At 35.1% G+C, this 22,302-nt stretch overlaps 1 protein-coding gene across 3 annotated transcripts in view; it reads left to right on the top strand.

Annotated features, from left to right (window-relative positions):
• NPAS3 (neuronal PAS domain protein 3) overlaps nucleotides 1-22,302 on the top strand; it is a 595,746-nt gene that overhangs the window by 297,480 nt on the left and 275,964 nt on the right. For all 3 annotated transcript variants that reach the window (XM_066551546.1, XM_066551547.1, XM_066551548.1), the window contains one exon: nucleotides 3,604-3,686. In XM_066551546.1, coding sequence (XP_066407643.1) covers nucleotides 3,604-3,686 — 83 coding nt within the window. The remainder of the gene's footprint in view (nucleotides 1-3,603; nucleotides 3,687-22,302) is intronic.

The raw sequence follows: 22,302 nt of genomic DNA on the forward strand, positions 1-22,302 counted from the left end.
GGTGGCTCTTCCTTCACCTCATGCATAGCCAGATTAGTCATTGAGGGAGGAATTTTAAAGAGGAACTAGTGAACAGTTAGAATTTTCTTCTTTTATGGAATAATCTCGTGCCAGGAATAGACATGTCAGTTTGGATAGTAAAGGTCATAGCCATGGAAAGTAAAACATTTTCATAGACAGATTCTTCTGCTCCAGCACTACAAAGTCCACATGCGAAAGCAATCTTTCTATCTTCTTGTCACTATTAAAAGTCAGTGTTTAGTACAAATATTGTTTCAACCAACTTTTTGATTAATTTGTGCATTCAAGCATTAAATGTTGTCAACTAAATGTAGGCAATACAAAATATGACTATGTGTGAAAAAGTCTATTCAGAGGTGTTTGTTCATACTGCTAAAATAGGAGAAGCTTGGAAGAATTTAACCTGGGTTTGGAATTTGTTTCCATTGTGACTCCTTCTGGAGTTTGGTACAAATGCTTCAGCCTTCTCCACATCCTAATTTCCCCTGCTTCCTGTAACTCAGAAGAAGAAATTTATTTCATGCCTGCACTATTTTGTTTCTGTAAAGAGTCTGCATTTAAAAAGGGAATCCACATGAAAAAAAAAAATGTGCATCCACAACTTTAGGTCTGTGAAGGTTGCTGAGCTACTTTGATTTATAGATTTTTTTAAATAAATCTTAAATCTTTTGCTTTTCAAGTTTTCTGTGAGTGGCTGAGCTGTGGCTGCTGATGGTTCCATCCACAGAGTGAGAGATTTAGATGACTAGCTGTGGCTTGTGTGATGGAAACCAGTTCAGTATTTATAGTTTATGTTCTGAAATTTTAGAATAAAATAACATTGGGCCTGCTTTTTAATACAAACATTTCAGTCTGTGTCTTCCTTTCGTCTATTGGCATGCCAACAATTCATTCAATACAAGTAAGAGGTTTTGTGCTGTGACTGGACTGCGAGATTGCCATGTTTCTGAAAGGTATCAATGTGGTGTCCACTTATATACCCAAAATAGCATATTTCTTCTGCTGCAAGTAGATATCAAGAAAATTTGAAAGCTTAAGTAAGTAAAATAATAAGACAATGAGTCCAGCTGATTAAATAATTTAAGTTTTCCTTGTCTTGATATTCTTGTCTCATTCCTCAAAATATGAAGAATGATAGTTATGGAAGTGCATGAAATAAGGTACATATTTAATATTTATTAATTTATCAAAAAAGAGTTGCAGCATGGCTACCAGAAACATAATTGTTTTCTGTGTAACTTATTATCATGGTCGTAAAATTAGGAAGTCGTGAGAACCCCACATCACCTAGCTAAGAGCAAGACACATAAATTCTATGTGTCTTGAGTTCTAGTGCTATAAAAATGTCAGTGAACCGAATGGCATGAAAGTACTACAAGATATTTGTCTATGTATATACTAGCCACAAGTATGCAGTCATCGATGGAGGATTTAACTGACAAATTTGAAAACTTAGATTTGACCCTCTCTTGTTTTCTAGTTGACTCACTCACCTTAAAGTGATTTCATTTGAGGTATAGAACTGAGGGTCACAATTGTGAAGGACTAATGACTTATTTGGAAATGTCATTTAAGGTTCAAGATACTGTTTTAAAGAGGGCTGCACTGACTTCAGGCACTTCATTCAAATTATGATACTTAAATGCTAAAACTGTGCAATTGACACCATAGAATTGGATTCAATATGTGATGGATACACTTTAAAATGGTAACATAAGGATATAGGCAGGAAACAGAAAATTAATTGAAAGGTAAATTTCAAATGGTGGTATGTTCAGCCAATGTGTGGAAAACATGACGCAGTCTAGCTGGAAGAATGAAAGGACCTAAAGGATTTCAGGGAGGGGTTGCAGGTTTACAGGTTGAGGGCTTTTTCTGGTCTTTACAATGCTGTTATGGAGACTACTATGAAGCAAATGTCTAGCAAGCCAAAACTGAATTTGGTTTTTTGTTGTTTCTGATAGATTATAAATGAAATAACTGTACAAAGCATCATGCTGTCAGCAATCATGATCAGAATACTGAAAATCTTTACAGTGCTATATACTTTGTTTAGTCCCACAATTTAAGATAAAGTTTTTCTAAGAAATACAGTCTAATACAGTCTTGTAGAGTTTTCTTTCAAGGTGTTAGTGTCTATGTCCTTGAATATGAGAAAAGAGGAGGACTTAGAAAAACCAGCTCTACAGCAATCTCCATTTGTAATTAGGAGCTATTGCCTGAATCTGTTAGCTATGAAGCCACCTGTTTGCTCAGTATCAATAGCTTAGAATTTCCTGCGAGGAAATTATATGAAACATCAATAAGAAATGATATTACATTTTCAGGTCAATATAACTATCATTACTTGGCATTTATCTTTCCCTACTGATATCATGTTTGGCAGCCAGTATCATAGAAGACTTAGAAATTGTTACTCTGTGGTTTGTTTCCATTCATGTTAAATTGGCCTGTTCAGTAATGGTAGTCATTCATTCTGATTGTTTTAGCAGATCCTTGATATTTCATTTTTCTTATCATACACTGTAAAGACAGCAATATGTAAAGATGGACTAGTGCTATGATGGTTTCAGAGACATTAGTCTCTCATCAGGGTCTTGGGCTGTAAATGCTTTTGTACACCCCTTAGAAGGGTGCAGAATGAACTTTGCCTCTTCTCTCTGCTGTGGATATGCCTGATTTTGTCACTAAGACAGGAAAGGGAATTTCCTGCAGCCCTGTGCCATCTTTTCTGTGCTCTGGCTTTCTCTGTTCATGTGGGCAAGGTAGCCCAGGCCTAAGAAGCCTCAGCTTACTGTAGATGGCTACATTTGGTTATATACAGACCTAATTTCTGGCTTTGTGTTCCTGGCATACAGAGTTTAACAGAATATTAGTTTTGTGATTTCTCAGCCTTTTTTTTAGTCACTGCTGCCTCCGAAACATAACTACTGAAACTACCTATTAGTCATTTTGTACTTTTAAACTATATAATTTAGACGCTGAAATTTCAAGTACCTATTCCAGGAACTAATGTGGATATCTGGAGTACTAAAATGCTTCTCTACACTGAGGAGAACTTTGATTTGAATACTAGATATATTTATAAATGTTGTCTTTTTAATGCTGTGTTTATTTCATTTCAGTTTCAAATAATAACATGTTCAGATAATAACATGTTCAGATAAACCTCTCAGTTGTTTAGTGGAATAAACTTTCTAATTCATAAGTAATATTTAGTTCTTATCCCACATTTCAAGACATTTACAATATGTGTAGCCTCTTTTTCAATAGTATTTTTCACTAAATACTGCGTGCTTTCATTACTGTAAGCCTACAGGGATTTGAGATATATCTGAACAAACAAGTAATTTCCAGACTCATTGGACACTTAGGTTGGTTTTTAAAAATCTCCTTTTTTAGCCCACAAATTTGAGTCTTAAATTACATATTAAATTACCAAAATTATATGCCATATAGAAGGCAAAATTTAAATTAACACTGGTGTATTCAGATGCAAAACATTTAAGGGGTTAATGTCAGTGATGAGGATGCATGAGAACTAAATGTGCAGACCTTGCAACATAACTGTTTTTTATTCAGTTATAGGTGCCCAGCGCAGGAGAAGTCCCAGTGCCCTTGCCATTGAAGTATTTGAATCACATTTGGGAAGTCATATATTACAGGTAAAAAAATGGCTTTTCCAAGAAAAATCAAAATATCTATCTAGTCATATATCTGCCAAAAATTTGAATAGTATTGTTGTCAGCACTTCTATTGATAAGATTTTTTTAATGCTCATATTTCTTCTATTTTGAAAGTCCATAATTGGGAAACTGTTAATGAGAGGCAAGGCAAGTGTTATTTTAGCTGAATCACAATATTTTGTTTAGAATGGTGCAGTAGGTGTTTGCTTGCAGAATGCCTTTATGTATTTGTGTGAGTGTGTGTACCAGCTCGTATTTTGTGTTGGTGCTTTGTCTTATGACAAGTATCAATTTAGAGTTGGGGTTTTTTTCCCCACTTTGGTTTATGAGCACTGCTTTTGTCCATGATATCCCAGTTGTCACAATTATATATCACAAATTTGGAGCAATCTGCAGAGATTAAAAAATGAACAGAAGCATGCCTCTCAGGTATCCTTAGCTGTGGACCGAAAACTGGTCTGGTATTTGTCAAACAAGTTCGTCACATGGCACGAGTCATCATATTCCAGGAAGACTCAATTGAAAAACGATGACCTGATGGAAACATCCTTGTGCATGATTTATTTTGCCAGGGTTACTACAGCCTTTCTTAGATTGAAGTGATCAAATGTGGAGTACAAGCAGTTAAGAAGAAAATGTGATGTGCCTTGCAGTAAGACAAACCCAGCCCTATGGAAATAAAACCCACACAGTCTTTTCTAAGTGTGGCACTGAATAACTGCTCTTTTTTAGCAATGTACACAGCTTCTCAATGCAAATATATTGTCTGGTGTATTATCTTTTGAGAGGTACGAGAGAGGTAAATTAGGATATTATCATGAGAAATATCCCACTTAATTTGAAATGATTGAGAGCTATCTCTGTACTAACTCAGCTGTGGTATTCAAAAGCACTATAGATAATGTCAGAATTTTCACATCTTTATAAAGTTACAAAATGCAGAATAGCAACAAAGATAATTTTAGGAAAACATTAAATTAACTAGTAGAATTAATTTCTCTTCGGAACAAGAATCATGAATGAAATTATTTGCTTAGTTGTGCACTCTTAGCAGAGGTCTAGGTCAAGTTTTTGATTCTGTAAGCAAATACTTTTGTTGTAGTTATTGCATCAGAGATTGAACCAGTATCTACAGTACTGTGTTTGCATATTAGGCATGAACACTGCTATGTTGTCTCATACATGCAGAAAAAAAATTAAGAACTAGCAGTTTTATGATATTTCAGTTTATGTAATTTCTCAGTATGTTGAGTGTGTAAACATATCATATATCCTAAAGGTATGTTTTTTTGCAATATTACTTATAACTCATATATAAATAAAACCTCATTGAGACTGATTTATTTACACTTTTTAGGTATTAAGTATGACTCTTATAGATGAAAATGAAAAAAACCTAGGATGGCCGCTTTGAAAACTACTTGATATTTGAGTTTTTCACTTACTATGTATTAAAACAATTAGTGACTTTCATACTTGTTTAAACTAGATTCCACTTATGGAATTGTTGGGTTTTTGGGTTTTCTTTTTGGGTTTTTTTTTTTACGTTTTTAAAAATTGATTTGTGATTAATTAAGGTGTTTTCAGGACATAGCTTCATCATAGTACTACTAAAAAAACCCTGTATTGCACTTTAAAATCCTCAAAACTGAGGATTTTAAATCAAAGTTACCATTTGCCTTGTATTGAATATCTGTTAAGGTGTGGTCTTTTCAAAGATGATGCTTTTATCAAAGTACTTCCATGAATCTCTCAGTTGATAATAGGCAGTTCCACCCTGATATTTGCGAGATAGACTCTTGACGATGGATAAAAGACAATATGAATTAATAGTGGTGACAGATTCATCATAATTTGTTAAGATTTTGTCTTATTTTAGCAGAGCAATCAACCCTTGGGAGGTGATGGGTCATGCATTCAAATATACCACTTCTAAACAGATCAGAATGAACTTCAAAGTACTGCCTTGTGGTCTAATAGGTAGTAATATAATCACCAGAAGACAAAATGGTTTTTAAAACAACAATTGGATAGACTTTGTGGTGGAATACAGTTCTAACATGTTCTCACCTAGTCTGCTACTCACAGAAATTATTTTCAAATAAGTATCATGAAAAGTATTGTTTGCAAGTGAAGTAAACAACCTTGATTATACTTTGGGAATTTTGGTTCCAGTCTGCTATCTGAAGAATTTGAATTAATAGTTGGTGTAATCCCTTTTGCTATTAGTATTTTGAAGACTTGGTTAAGTGTAAGCTCAGAAATTAAGGACCTCTCTAATCTTTTTAATATTTTGATACTTCAAAATTTATTGATAGACAGATATGCAGTAGATTTTTAAAAAGTGGATATAGTTTATTTAAATAAGATTACAAAAACAGAAATGGAGGCACACCTTGTGATATTTTTATATTTTGAGTCTGCAAATAGGTAGTGTCAGTCATATCTAGGTATATATTATATACGTTAGTCATGTCCATACATATTAAATCCATGTATTTATTTGTAATGCCTAGTCATCATTGAATGAAAATGCCTTCATCCATGATTTTTTTTCTATTATGTAGGAATCGAATGTTTAAGTACTGCTTAATTGATGATTGATACAGGCACTAAAGTTTTTCTCCCATATGCAGTTAAGTGCAGAAAATAGAAAAGTAAAACTCTACCTGTAATGAGAAAAATAAAAGTAATTGATTTTGGTCTGAGATAGCATTTGTGCCCAGGGATCATACAGTTAAATCTGTTCTGTTAATGGTAGACTTCATCAACTCCAAAAATAGTCAATGTACCATTTCCTTTACATAAATTCGAGATGAAAAATTGAGTAAGGCATCTTTGCATGTGTCCTTTGTCCAAATCTAGATATACAAAGAGGCTTATACTTTGCTTACATATGAAATCCAACCCTTGTGCACATCCTCATGGTGAGAGTGGTGAGGCTCTGGCACAGGCTGCCCAGAGAATCGAGAATCTGTGGCTGCCCCATCCCTGGCAGTGCTCAAGGCCACATTGGATGGGGCTCTGAGCAATTTGGGATAGTGGAAGGTGTCCCTGTCCGTGGAAGGGGGGGTTGCAAGTAGGTGACCTTTAATGACCCTTTTAACCCGAATCAATCTAAAATTGTGTGAGTCTATGTCAAAAAATCTCCAAGCCACTGCTGATTGCTGTATATCATGCTGAAGAGATTCCCAGTCGTAGGTTTGAAGCCAAAGGTACTATCCACTCTGTGCTTGCGGAAAAAAAGACCACAAAAGATGACTGCTCAAACACTATTACATCAGAATCTTTATGTCAGTGTAATGTCTTTTAAATGTTTTCCAAGTAAAATCACCTGAATTATGAATAGTAGAGTGGAACGTAATGGAGTAGAAAAGTAGATAATGGCAATATGTTAATTTATTTTTGACAACATTTTTGATTTGCCAAATTATAGGCTTTGTTTTTCTTGTCTTGTACATTCTTTTTCTTCTGAAAAGTGGTGTTATAATGAGAATAGATATCTTCTGTTTTATATTTCTGTATATATATCTGTCTATCAACTAAATCCAGCAAAAACATTATTTCTGGTACCTATCTAAAAATTTCGTTTAAATTGGTTGTAAAAATTAGCAAGATTTTCATCAATTTTTCAGGATCTCTGGATTTTTTTTCTGTAACTTCATTGCAATTGAGAAGGTGTGAAAAAGGGTCAGTAACCCCATAGTCTTCTTATAATCAGGAATGATCAGGAAATGTAGAACTAAATATAGAGAAAAGGGAAAGTTAGTGAATATATTTGCATATGCAAATTAGCTTAATTGATACTGCTTGCCTCTACAGGGATTTTTCATTACAAACTGGAGTGCTACATTGTTCAGCTCATATTGAGTAATTTAGTAACTAATGAGACCAGTTTGCACTAATTTGCATATGATAAATGAGCTTAATTGCAGTAAATAACTTGGAGGCATAATTACTTAATTTTCCTGTGTTGCATGGCTTTTAAGTTCACGTATGAACAACTCAAGATAATTTTGCATATTTAAATTAGTTGCTTTTAAAATTCTTGAACAAAAAAGAACACACCTTACAATTTGAACAGTAAAACAATTAAAAGTATAATGTACATTATTTTCAAGAAAAATTAATATTTTGAAAATATATGTTTCTTCCTTTAAAAACATCAGTGCCTTTTTAAAAATTAAATATTTGGAATTAATCACAATGAAGTAGCTTTAAAGTCAGGCTAGGATGGAAAGACGGTATAAGTAATAATAATAGGAGTGTGAACTATAGCGAGCAGTACACATTTTGTCTTTCTGCATACAAGAGTGATAACTTTCATAATTGCATTCTTTGCTTCAGTAGTGCCTATTCAACTGTTAAGAAACTAACACTTTCATATAGCATTATGTACATATTACATACACAGTAACTTGGACACTAGTTGTCTTAGATCATCTATACTGTGCTACCTCATTTTGTGTCAAGAAATCCCTATATTGGACGGATACTGAACTGTCAGTGCAATAAAAAGTGTATCTGTTTCTTCATTTTGTGGACATGTTCCACAAAATGTGAGCACTGACAACTCTTGTGATGTAGATTTTTACAATGAGTTTCAAAACACACAAACAAAAAACCAAAACAAAACATAATCCAAAATTAAACTAATTGGAAGATCATAGTCAATTTCTGCCGTGTCCCTAAAGTTACTGCACATTAGATAATTTTGATACATTTGATAGAATTGAACTGCTGAACTAGACAGAGAAAAAAGCCAACTACCAATCTCATTTATTCCCATAGCAAGATCTGTTGTGCACCCATGATTTACAAGTGCATGACAATTACTGAATTCTCCTCTGTTCCATAAAGGTCCCCACCTATCTTCCTAGAAGCTGGAAGACTTTTTGAATGTTATCTTGGAAAATTTACGAGACTTGCAGTTCCTTTTTACTTCATGCTGTACCTTTCTCTCCCATTAAGTATTTTGTGGTGAAGCATTTTGAAGTATTTTCTCTTTTGCAAAGTAATTGCAGTATCAGATTCAATGAGAGAAGGAAAATCAGGTTCCCATTAAGATCTGAGGAAAAGCAACCTCAGTGAAAACAATCTGGGTTGTTATTCTTCATTGAGTCAAAAGTCACGAACTACAAACCACTTAGCTTTAATGAAGTGGTTAACAATGTACAGAGGATAGCTGTAGTAGATGTCCAGTTGTGTCCAAGACAACCCCACAAAGTCATCTGAAATATGCACAAGGCCTGTAAGCCCTTGTTTTACTTCCTAGAAACCTCTGTATCACCACAGCCTTGATCATGGAATGTCATCCTAGAATGGAGCAGAATTTGAGCTACCTGGAAGCTAGAAATGGCTCAAATGCTGCAATTTGACTTTATCCCATGCAGTAGTCCCAGACTTTTCATGCATGAAAGGCAGTCTTGGTTCACACGCTTTTCACTCCACTGGAAGCCTCTGATTGTGGATGGAACTTCATGGAAGACTTGTCTCTTTACCTTCATCTTATAGAGAAGCCATTTACTACTAAACCCATTGATATTATTTTAGCTTTTCTTTATTTAAAGTCAATAAATAAGCAAACCACCCTCATCCTATGGATGTAAGAAGCCTAATGAATTGCTAGTATTGTGAACAATTGAATAATGCCTCTCATCCTAATAGTTTGATATTCTTTTTCTAACAATTTTTTATTAATGTATCCAATACTGCAATAACAGGACTAACACAAAACTGTACAAATATAATCAGTTTGTCAATTTAGTATAGTACTGTGCTTCAGAGAGGGGCCCTTATAAATTGTGAGGTAAATGTGCAGCTGAATACAATTTCTGTGGCTTCTAGTGAATCATTCCCAGTGATGCCAGTACCATACAGAGTAGCTGAGTCATTGTTTTATTTTCTGGAGTATGTCAGATGAGCTTAAATTTCTCGGGAAAGAGGAAAATTAATGTCTCTTCACTCCAAGGGAGAACTCTAACAATCTTCTGTTTGCAGGTAGCTAGTACCCCATCCACCTGCACTTCTAAAGTGAAGTAAAGCTGTATCTACAATTGTGCTCAAGGGGCTGATCCCATCCACCTCTTCGAGCTGTGTAATAGTTGCAAATAACAGATTGAACCACGTTTGTGATACTCTCAGAAGTACTCAGGGTCACAGGAATGATCAACTGAATGCAAACAAAGATTGTTAATATCTCAGTAGTTACAAAATAAAAGGTTTTTTCCCCATCTTCAGCCAGAAAAATTGGAAGTTGTTATCAGGAAAATGTTTTCACATACTCCTCAAGTTAATGCTGTTTTATCATCCAGTTTGTAATTCAATGTTATCAAACACAGAAGGTGTAGAATGAAATACCAAATTTGAAGGGAACTTTCATACCATTTCTTTGTTGTCCATATGGGTCTTGTCCTCCATTCTTGCCACGATTTTTGTAGAATTATAGACCTACTTTTTGGAACAAGGGTACTCTATCAAACTTTCTATACAAAACATGGAGAGAATTCACTGTACAGTTTCCCTACAGTATTTAATCATGTTTGGAAGATGTTGCTATTAATCCATAGTAACTAGATGAGAATATACTGAGACAATGACACAATTCATTTTTGAAAAAATCATTTTGCTGGAGAGTGTGTGAGTAAAGTTCTCCATACATTATAAATAGGTGTGTTGAGCATGCAACCAGTTTAGATTGGGAAAAATTTGTGAAAATGTCTATTTAAGGCAAATTAGAGAACAGTAAAGAGAGCAAGTTATTTACATTTTTGCAGTAGTGAACAATTGTGGATGGTACAGGACTTGCACACAATTAACAGTGTAATGGAGAAACAGAACGTTCTCCTGAAAGGAAAAAAGTACCCAATACTTTGCCTTGGAAGCCCATTGTTAGTTAAGTATTAAAATCAGCCAAGCAGTATGAATAATCATAAGTGAATTAGATACAAAGTTCTAATTTTTTTCTTTCCCCACAAATGTTGTGTAAAACTTTGTAGTGTTTTAATTAAATAGAGGCAATACAATAAAAAAGAAGTTGACTGGCTTGGCTGTAATTGAGTGGAAGTCTCATTTCTTCCAATATTTGAATTATTATAGGGAGTCCCATCTGACAAGAAAATTTAAAAAGTGGGAAAAGAGACAGGAAAGTGTTGGAGTGCTATAAAATATTAGGGAGAAGATTTATCGTCTCATTTACTATTTTCAGTCATTCTGAATATTACATAATGAGGTTCTCTCTGTATAACACTAGTCAACACAGAAATGGTGACACAAGACTAAAGGTGAGGAAGCAGCAGATGGTAGTACTGATGGAGGATTTTTCCAGGCTGTAAAAGGTGTCAGGAGAAAAGACTTCTACTGGCTTGGAAATTTGAGAAGGGCAATTGCTAATGATGATGTCAGTGGTACACTTTCTGAGAATGAAGAAGACTGTTCAGCTTGTCTGCATTGGGTTAAAGGGGTAGACTACTGACTGACATCTGTTAGCATGTGTCAAAGGCAGACGAAAAGAGGAAAATGTGAAAAGGCTGACAAAACTAAGGATCTGTGGGAGAGCACAGATCTGTGCTGTCTGAAAGTAAAAATTTTTGGGATGAAGTGGAGGTTAAGTTATGCATCAGTAGCCAAAAATAAAGTGGAAATTAAATAGATTAATTGAGAGGAAATGTGGTTGCAGATCAAACCACTCAGCGAAGTGATGCTAAACTTTCTATTGGTGAAGAGCAGTACATAAATGCAAGGAGACAGAACAAGTACAGGGCAAATCAGAACTGAAGGTTTGTAGATCATATAAAAGTTCTATGAGGGAATGATTTCTCTAGGACATATATTGAGTCTACTTTGTGCATTTAAATTTTGAATCCGAACCTCCTAATTTTCAAGTACAGCCTATATTTATGAGTTTTCTTCCTGACATTAAGTGGCATCCAGAGAGTTTGGGTACAAAACCAAAGGGAACACCAAATGCTCTCAACAAAATGCAGTCCAGAAACTGAACAAAGGGGAAGAAAAGGCATTTATTTAGTCTACATCTCTATCCAAAATCAAAAGCATTTAGTATGCAGCCATGTTTTCTCTAGAATAGTTGATGATTATAGAGTTCAACTTAGTGATCCCAAAACAGAGATATAATAGTAAGAAATGGGATGCTGTAGTGCCTTTGTATAAACTGAACAATGATGGATTTATGATTTAAGAGATTGTATATATCCTGATGAAAGTATAACTTTCTAGAAAAGATACAATTCTAAGTGGATAGGACCAAAGAATATTAAATTAGGAACAAAATCTTAAAAAAAACCCAAAAAACAGCAAGAGCGGAGAATATCAGCATACTAAATGCTGTGTTGAGGAAAGATAGGCACACAATCTGCTTGGAAGCAGTAATTTGGGGTGGCATGAAATGTGTGTTTATTATGTTCAAACACCACACCCAAACACAGAGTAAAGGCAGGAAGTCAGTGTAAATGCTGAAATGTTGTGAAAAGAGTCATAGGACTCTGGTAAGAAAAGGTCACTATCTTACTTTGCAGTGTGCTTTTCCAGGAATGAGGCATCTCCAGTAGCTACTTTCCCTTTATGATTTGAGGATAATGCTATTTCATCTTACTGCTTCTTTCTATAGATTTCTATAAAATCTACCTAGGAATCTGTTCGTGCTTGATCAGCAATCACTCCTCAAGTACTTTGTAGATTGACAGTCTTCTCAGATCATACTCTTGTCATAAAAGGGCAAACTCTTATACTTGATGTTAATTTATTTAGAAATTTAGAAATTTAATTTCGCATTTTGTACTAGTTTAAGTGATTCAGGGTAAAGATAAGTATTTGAAGCTGAAAGTAGGCAGAAAAAGCTCTCTTAGAAATTTTAATGTTGTGGGCCTCTATTCACTGTTGGATGCTCTTTTGCACTTTAAACATGTGTAAATGCCACTGCATGCTATGATATGGCTCTGGTGTTACACAAGTTTAAATTATAACAGAGGTTAACTTGATACATTGCATGATTCTAAAAAGGGCTAGGAACAAAGGCTAGATCAGAATCTGAAAAGGTTAAAGGAGTTGCACAGACAGCCCTGTTACAAAGGACATCTCAGGTCCATTAGCTGGAACACATAGCAAGAGAATTTCCTGGGTTCAGGAGACTCAAAAGGTGCTAATTTGCATACTCCAATTTGTCCCAGTCATAGCAAATGCATCAGATTGACTCCATAAGGGCAGGGCTTTCAATCTGGACTTATGGCAAAGGTAGAGCATCTGAGCACTTGCTGCCCAAGGGGTTATATGCTAAAAGGAGACTGGGGAGGTGTGGGAAACAGCAAATTGTTTCGCAATTGGAGCTTGGAGCAGCACACTTAAACCTGCATTTCATATGGCAACTATACATATAGAAGCGGGCAGTTTCATTTAATAAAAAAATATTTGATCTGAGCAGGACATGTACACATACAGTGATGTGTCATTTAATTCCTGAGAAACTATTTGAAGAAAATGACATATCTCAGCCCTGTTTGCTGACCATTTTGTTGTCACCTGCTGAGTGTTGTCATTTCCATAGCCAGTGGGCTGTATTGAATCCAACAGAGGGAATAGGTCATTAAAAGAAATGGAGGAGTTTGTGCAGCCTGTAGAAGCTGAGGGAGGATTTTTTTTTCCTGGTACATCAACAGAACTTTAATGGAGTCTGAATTCAGCTATGATTTGGGGTTTTGCCTTATATTTCTCAGAAGTAAGGTGGCTTGAAAAGTATAGACAGCATAAACTAATGTGTGGGTTCACCAGGAAGAATTATACCTTCTATGATGTTTGTAAAGATATAGGTGAGGGCAGTAAGTGTCCTTGTTTCAGAAAACTTTTTTCATTTCTTTTCAGTCACAGCATTTATCAAGAAAGGAAAAGAGTGTTGATTTTATATAAATAAATAAAAATGGGGAAAGGTATATTTCATGGGCATGCTGAGCAAGTTAACTGATATTTTTCTTCACTTTTCTGAAAACATTGATGACAGTTTCAAAGATTTCAAATATTTCTCATTTTAGGTCTTATAAAAAATAAACCACTAGAAACAGGCTTTAAACAACATTCATACTCCTCTGCAATGGATGTGAAGGGCAGCACTCTGTGCCCTCTTTTTACCTGGGAGCTGGGAAAGGGTAGGGTTTTATTCTGCTTACAGAAAACTTTAAATGAATCATGGACAGCTGAGATTCATGTGAATGCTATTGTTTAAGGCTGCTTTTATCTCTGACTAATTTCATCATATCAGGTATCTGCTAGTCACTTTTTGTTTGTTTGCTTGTTTGTTTGTTTCCAACTGTGAGGCCTAAATAAATAGAAAATTAAATATTGACATGGAATCTATGTGTTCAAACTTCCCCAGTGCTATAAAAACTGAAGATTTAGTTCTGTTTTTCCTGAATTTACTTGGAAGGTGCAACCACCCTTGCAGACTTTTAAGTACATAACATTTAAGGAAATACAAATATTGTTGAAATAAATGAGTCCAGCTTGTAGAGCATGCTCTCTGTTCTGAAGTGTATTATCTCAAAAGTTGATTGAATGGTTGTTTCTACTAGTTGCTGCTAAAATGTCATTGTATTAGAATTTCTACCTGTACAGAAATTATAAAAAAGAGTATGGGAAAAAAGATAACATTTCTACAAGTGAAGCAGTTATGTGTAATTACATGGTATCACATTTAGGCACACACACTCACACACACCTAAAAAGGTCACAAAAGCTGCAAATTGGGGCTGGACTTTCTTCATTAATTATGCACAGCACTTAACCAATGAATTTTCTTCTTTTATAGTTCTTCCATATTAAGGAGATTCCTATTTAGATATGTACCATTTTAGATTATTGTACAACTGTACATCTTTGATAGTCTCACAGAATTCACGTTTGATTTAATGCATTGTAAATTGTATCCTACATATTTATTATAGCTAGGGATTTAAAGTGTGTATCATTGGCTTGCATTGCACTTTGTATTTGTTATTCTGTCCTTCCTTCAATTGTATCTTCTGCTCAACATGAAGATTTTAATCATCATGATTTTGTTCTTTTGGGTTTTTTAGCACAGATGTGGTGGATTGGCTACCTTTGCACACTTGAAGGAGAAAGAAAAATTTGGGATGGGTGTATGTCTGTGTCTAGAGTTCAGACGTCCTCCTCACAATGAAGAGAGTCCTACAGTAGAGAATAGCTGTTGGAGAGGACACCTTAGCTGTAGGAGCTGTCTCCTAGCCCATTGATAGAACCACTTGGCTTTTTGCAATTCCAAAAATAACATCAGGTGAAAAGATTTGAAGGGACAAACTGATACCTAGAGAGGCTACCTGGAGCAGAGGCTGGGCAGAGTTAAAGGAATAAAGTAGGTTTTTATTAGAAAGGCCTTCAAAGGATACACCTTGGGCAGAACAAGAGCCTGGCCATGGCTCTACCTAAGATGGACAACTGGTCATGAATTTTCATACTTTTATAAGTTTTGGTCCATTTAAATGTTGGGGTTAATGGTCCAGTTACAGCTTCAGGCTATGAAGCCCCAACCTCACAGATTGCTCTCCTGAATTTGCTGTTATTTATACTTTTTGGGCCCGAAGCTGCAATGGTGTCCTTAGTTCTCAGGCTAGAAAAGGATTGTTTTGTCCAACTAAACTGTGAGGAGTATTTGCTGACACTTTATATGAGGTTCAGAGTTACACACTAAGGCTGCACAGAATCTGAAAAATATGAAAGCAAAAACTTAAGGCACCACAAAACCAGTATGGGACTGGTTGTCAGCTGTCTTTAGGCTAACAGCAAATGCTTCTTAGTCCACAGCATAAAAAAGTGTTAGTTTTGTTGAAAATTAATGAAATAAAGTCAGTGTTTTAGTGTAGCCCTGATATGTAATAGACATGTAGTAGAGAATCTCAGATTTCCTCTGTACAGTCTCAAAGAAGGTCGTTTACAGGTGAGATTTATATTGAAGGTTGGGACTCAGTGTCTCAGTATTCAAAGCAACCAAACTTTTACATTAAAAGAAATTATTTCTGTTATGGTTTAGAATTTTGAATCTTAATTATGGACAGTATATGGTCAGCATGCGATTCTGAAAATAAGAGTAAGCCCTCTGTTAATTTTGAGAAAATGTTTGGGACTTGAAAAAGTATCATTGAAAGACTGACTGTCCTGCTAAACTTGCTGTCTCTTTTTTGTTCTCTCTCTCTCAAATAATTTTTACATTTACGTGTCTGAAACAGTAATGATCAAGGCAGTGGTTTTCATCCTTTACAAATTATGTAGTCAAGCAGAATCAAATGCTTAATATGATTCAAATTTTCAGGGATATAACGTTGTATTAGTGTGTCAAAGTAAGGAAAAAATACTTGGTTTTGTTTAGTATAAACCAAAGCTTAACATCCTCAAAATGAAAACCAGTTTTTGCATTTAATTTCTTGTGGTTATTAATTGTTATGTTTTGCAACTGGCACAAAAGTAACTTAGAGTATTTTAGTTAAACACGTAGTTATAGGCTCCTAAAGCTGTGCCTGTGAAAGATTGAACTCCTATGTCAACTGGCTAACAGGAGGTAATGCACCTTCCTGTAGAAAGGCCTTGTGACTGGCATTGCATTGTGGCCATTGTTGGGATTCTTATTTGTGTTTACTTACGATTCCACACATTTGCATTTTAGGCCACATAAGGCTGGGCACACGCTGTAGGAGAGGAAGGGGGTTGCTGCATGTCTGCTCCGTGCACGTTGAGGCTACTGGCTTTGTACTGCCCCCCACACTTGCAGTGTCTGCCAAGGCCAATTAGCAGCATTTGGCTCTCATTCTACAAAAGTTCCCCCAGCTCCCAGATAGATTATTCCTGATGAGGGTATAAATTATCTACATGTAGGAGGCTTGGCATGAAGTGATTGTAGCTGCTATTGCTGGATTTAGAAGTGCATATACCATTAAACCTTATTCTAGAATGAGATTCATGGATAGGCTCTGGTTTTGGTAGACTCCAAATCTGAACAGGAAGCAGCCTTTCTTATTTCTTGCCTAAGGACATTTTATTTCTTTTAGTTTCAAGAATGTACCTGCCAGGGTGACCCATGCAAATATCTAAGTAGGTGTTGATAGTATTTTGAAAAATTTTTACATAGGTTTTGTTTGTTGTTGTTTTGGTTTTTTTTTTTACTAATACAGAGCATTTTAATGATGTGTGTTTTCTTCTTCATAAAAATATCTTTCTGGTCATTCAAATCTTACACTTGCAATCCCAGGTAGTATATCTAGAAATAAAAAGTTGTTTAGGATTAAAAAGTAATGGATGGTATCAGCATAACTTCCTAGCCATTAGATAGGAAATGAACATTTACACATTCTACAGATTCGCTGCACCTTCAAGATTTAATCAGCTATGCTGAAATCACCAGGAACAGTAGAAATACTGGAATTAGATGTCTAGTGGCCTATCAAAGCATTGAGGGATGCATGCTATGCTCAGATAGTACTCCTTAACAGAGAGGAACCACTGAGTAATCCACAAAACATGACTACAGGGCAGCAGCAGGCTGACCCACAACAGACACACAATCGGGTTTATCAGCACAGCCAGAAGCAGGGCCAGAAAAGGCAAGCTGACATCCAGGTGCCAGTGATACAGGCATCCTACCCAGGCTTGGGCATATGGGTCCTGCATCTGTCAGTGTTACACCAGCAGTTGGCTCCCAACCTGGAGCAGGTTCTCTATTCCCCAGGAGTTAGAGATCTCAGCCAGCAGAGTCACTGAATGGATAAGCCAAGTCTTCTGAAGCAGTGCTGTTATGTTTGAAAGGCCAATTTAGGTCGAAAGAAGTCTCCTGTGAGACTGTATGAGGGCTCTTTCCATTCATGGCAAGATTTTGATGCATAAGGTTTTCTGCTTATGCAGGCATGTAAAAAGCAGCAGCACAGTGAGGGAAATAAGAGTATTTTTTTAAATGCCAAAAGAAAAAGAATATATCTGAAAAGACTGAATTTACAGGTGTTTTTTTTTCCTATGTGGAGAAGCAACTTTGTTAATATTTACCTGCTCATTCTCCTGGGAGGATTGGTGTGGGTTCCTGAGTCAGCCTTGATCTCCAGAAACCCTGAAATAACTTCTCTTTAACAGAGTTCTCTTCCCATACTGTCCCAGTTTCATAAATTCTATGAAGGCTAAATCCATTTGTGCCACACTGAGCAATCTCAGAGAGTGAGAAAATCCTGTAACAGAGATATGGGCTTCTGCCTCCCCACTCCCTCAGTATTTTCTCCTTCAGCAATTCAAAAATAATAATAAAAATAAAGATTTTTTTTTATCTTGTACTGCTTTTCACTTTCTTCCAAGGAGTTTGAAATGGAAGAATGAACACTTGACACCAAGAAGCATCAAGGACACTCTAGGACTAAGAAATTTAGCATTGAATTCTTTACCTGATGAAGCTGTCAAAGAACTTGGAAACTACACTTAAACCATCCTCTTTAATTGCCTATAATCTCCTTCAGGGGAGGATGTATACATGATTTGAACATTAATTCCTTGCCTGACGTAGATCCTTATACTAAATTCACTGTAAGCGTTCTGTGGTCTAGATGCCAGAGATGAATTTACCCTTGAATAATCTAGGTATTTCTTCACAGAGAGAGAGGAGTAGGCTGTGAACATGGACACATGCTGTTTTTATCAGCTCTCCTGCACAGCTTTGCTGGTTTTTTTTTTTTTTTTTTTTTTGAAAACTTCTGGTCAGATCTTTCTAATACAGAATTCAAATGGCATATATGGATTCTTGTGAGCTGATTTTCTAAGTCTAGAGGGCTGTAGAAGTCTCCTGTGTTCTAAAAAGGGAATGGTACTGCAAGGATTGCTGACATTGAAGCATGTACCTCATAGTTCTTTAAATAAATAGTCCTTTAAAATAAGTTGGCAATAATTCCTAATTCATTAAGCTAGTGTGTAAAAATGTTCGTCATTTGAAACTAGTATGGCCTTATGCTTCTACCTTGGGGATTTCATTGCATTTTTCTTTTACAATGCTATTAAGAAAGTCAAAAAGAATACTTCTTTAAAAGATGTGACTTTATGAAGTGTGTTTTCTATTATAGCTAGTGCCAATTCTGATTGGCAGAAGAAAAATGTAGGGTTTGTTTTAAAGGGGAAATGTTTCAAAATTTAAAAAAAAATCCCCAGAAATATAAGAGAAAGAGAAGGCAATTCCCTTTTTTATTGTGTTAACCCACTAGTTATGTCTTTATTAACTTCTCTTGAGCTAAAAAAGACATTTAATTAAAAAGAAAAAAAACCTAGTTTGCTTTTTTATACAAGACTTTCTTTGTATGTCATTTTGTCATTACTATATGTAATAGTTTGAATATTAGTTATTTGATTGTTCTGCTGTGATTTGTGACATATGGGTTTAGAGGTCTTGAAGGTGTCTGTCACCATTATCTTCCTCATAAAACATTTTATGCATTACATAAAAAATAACACTTTATATTAGGGAAAAAAAGGTAAATAAAGCCGTGAAGTTGATTCCCTAGAAAAATCCGTAGTTGGAAAGAATTGAGATGTTTAAGAAATGGTCTCTGTCGCTGTTTGTTGGTTGTGCTGAAGAACAAGCCCAGATGCATTCCTATTTGAAATTTAAAAATTACTTTATTACTGCAATGACATTTTAATAGATTTTACTTAAGCGGTTCATAGGTATGTAACTGAAATTTTACTCTGAAAGAAAGAACATTTTTTCAGTTGAATAAGTGAGTAAAAAGGTAGAAATTCAGAACATATTTTGAGGCAGACCTTTTCAGGATGCAGAACTGATTGAATGTATGAGAATGCATTTCCATGTTAGGCTTAAACTTCAGAAGTGCTAAATTTTTTTGTGAAAAGGCAAAAGTTATCAAATAGAAAAAATTGAACCCCTCAACATAACCTTTGAGTCGTACAAGCTTAATTATTTTAGAAAAGTATAAGTTGCCAAAGGTTGTAAGACCTTTTCCCTTGGAAATTTATGACACTAAGTGGAAGTTTACTCCTCTGACTTTTAAATCTTTGTTAAGAAGCAGGAAATGTCATCCTGTGTGTGGTCCTCAAAAAATGCAACCAATCCAGCCCTGTGTCTCCCTTCGCTCCTTTTAGAACTGTTTAATCCACTCACTTCCATGAATACTCCTGATTTATATCATTATTAATGAACCAGAGCTGATAACATTGTACTCCTGAAAGCACATATTGTCCATCTGGGCAATCACTTATGATAAACTTGTTTGAAATTGTGTGCTGTGCTTAAATTTACCTTTATACCTAAGTATGATTGAGTTAAAAGGTGCTTAAGTGATTCTCTTGATAGGTGCATGTAAACAGAAACAAAAGATTATGATAATAATTAAGAAAGAGTAGCAAGGACTGAATTCCATGAGCTGCTGAGGGAAAATGACTGAATATATCATGGTATTGCAAAAACTTTTGTAGAACAACAGAACAGCTTTAATTATAGGTAAAAAGATTTCTTCCTTCAAATTATCTCTTCTATTAGTAGTTCCCCATCAATATAACAAAATCATTCATTAAGATTCATTTATTTCAAGTTTCTTATTTTATTTTGTGCAAGCATATATAACGGTAAGAATATATAAGAGAGTTATTTTCTGTTTAACTCTTTTTTTTCCTTTATAGTCTTTGATGATGTTGTATTTTTACTTTTGTTCATGTGCCAATCTTATGTAACCACTGAGCCATTTGAGATAGGACAATTTCTAATTATACTCACTAAACCCTTCTAGACTGATGTGACTTGAGAAATACCTCCCTCTTGTCATCACAAGGTTTTGGGTTGGGATTTTTTTTTTTTTTTCATAATTAATGAAGAAGCAATATCAGCATCCAATGAATCCATAACACAACTTTTTGATACTATTACCCTTATACTGCTTTTTCCAGACAGCTTTGCAAATCTATAAAATAGCTTCAGCAAAAAAAAATTCCTTGATGGTGGAATTATTTTATGGGGGTTGGACCTTTTTCAATTTATCCATTTTTCTGAGCTTCTGTGGTTTGAAACCTGGAATATTGCAACTTGGGGTGCTGGAATAATGGTGCCATTGAAAGAGATATTTTAAGTATTTAGGTTTGGTTACAGTCTTTCTGCAAGAACTTTAGCTAGTCACTTATTTCTTGGGTAACCAACCTATAAAAAGTCTGAAATAAATTCTTAAGTAAAGTAATCATATGCTTTAACGTCTTTTTCTGGAATCTTGTCTTATCTTTTAGAAGATAACTATGAAGAGGCTGAAATCAGAAGTGTCCTGTAAAGTAGGATTTCCCCAGGAAATAATTCATCTGCTGAAAATGTCATGACTGCTAATATCAAGGGGAGAAAGAATATAATGAATTCACTGGGAACAATTGTGTCTATATTGCCTAGACTGTCAGGTCAAGATCTCTTATAAGAACTTTGCATTAATACTTATTTACCTCCAGTGGAGATTCAGGGTAAAGCTCTGGGACCAAATACTACCATCCTTGTTCAGAATTGTGTCTTAATCAGAACTGGCCTGTGTACTTTTTAAAGCACTCTCTAAACATAATTTCTAAACGTCATGATTCTCTGTAAATGTTTTCAGCTTCTTCTCTGAGAGAGTCACCTAGCTGAGACTCCCTTTTCCTGTTGACACTATGAAACTTCTATAGTTCCATTGGTTTGTTGCCATGGCATTCTTTGTGTCACTGGCTGCAACTAAGTTATGATGCATTGATGGATTATTTTAATTCAGACTGTCCATGGTGTAAATGATTGTTTTAGTAAAAGAAAGAATATTATTAAACACAACTTAATACTTCAGAGAGCCATTCTTCAAAGAGCATTTTTAATATTTTTTTTTATATTTTAAAGATTTTTAAAAAGCTGTACATTTTCCTAGGGGAAATTAGATGTCTTTCTAACAAGCCTGAGATATTTATCCACGGGACTTAAAATAATGTAAAAAATATTATGATAACATGAACATAAACTTTAAGCCTCTTTTATAAGGCTGGCAGTAGAAAAAGTAGTCCTTGTGGGAAAGAAGGCGTAAATCTCAACAAAGCATAGTATTAAATTTGAAAAATAAAACAAATAAAAGATTGGCAAAAGCTTCCTGGTGAAATGCATAGACCAAAATTCTTCATATTTGGAAGAATCGGTGCTTGTTTTATAACAAGTGGTTATGAAGCTGATGAGTGTACCATTTTAGCAGTAATTGCTAAAGATGTCTTATATAGGAACACCTGTAGTTAGAATAATTTCAGTGCAGTTGTTGGTTGTTTCTCTAGAAACTTCGAGCTTGCCATGACCCAGAATCATGAAAGGACATCTAAATTGCATGTATCTCTCTCCACTGAAATACACAGCTACAGCAAATTTCTCTAGATCTGAACTGAGATATAATTAACTTTTTAATTTGAACTAAAGAAAGGAAATTGTAACATTGCACTGTAGCTTTTACTTAGTTTGGCAGTGCCTTCCCTCCAGCCAGATATAGACTGACTTCCACTGACAAAAGTGCATTGTCTTAGACATCCATTTATGGTGAATTTAGGGTATTGCAGTCATCTT

This window comes from Molothrus aeneus, chromosome 6, assembly GCF_037042795.1.
Source record: "Molothrus aeneus isolate 106 chromosome 6, BPBGC_Maene_1.0, whole genome shotgun sequence".
Classification (NCBI taxonomy): domain Eukaryota; kingdom Metazoa; phylum Chordata; class Aves; order Passeriformes; family Icteridae; genus Molothrus; species Molothrus aeneus.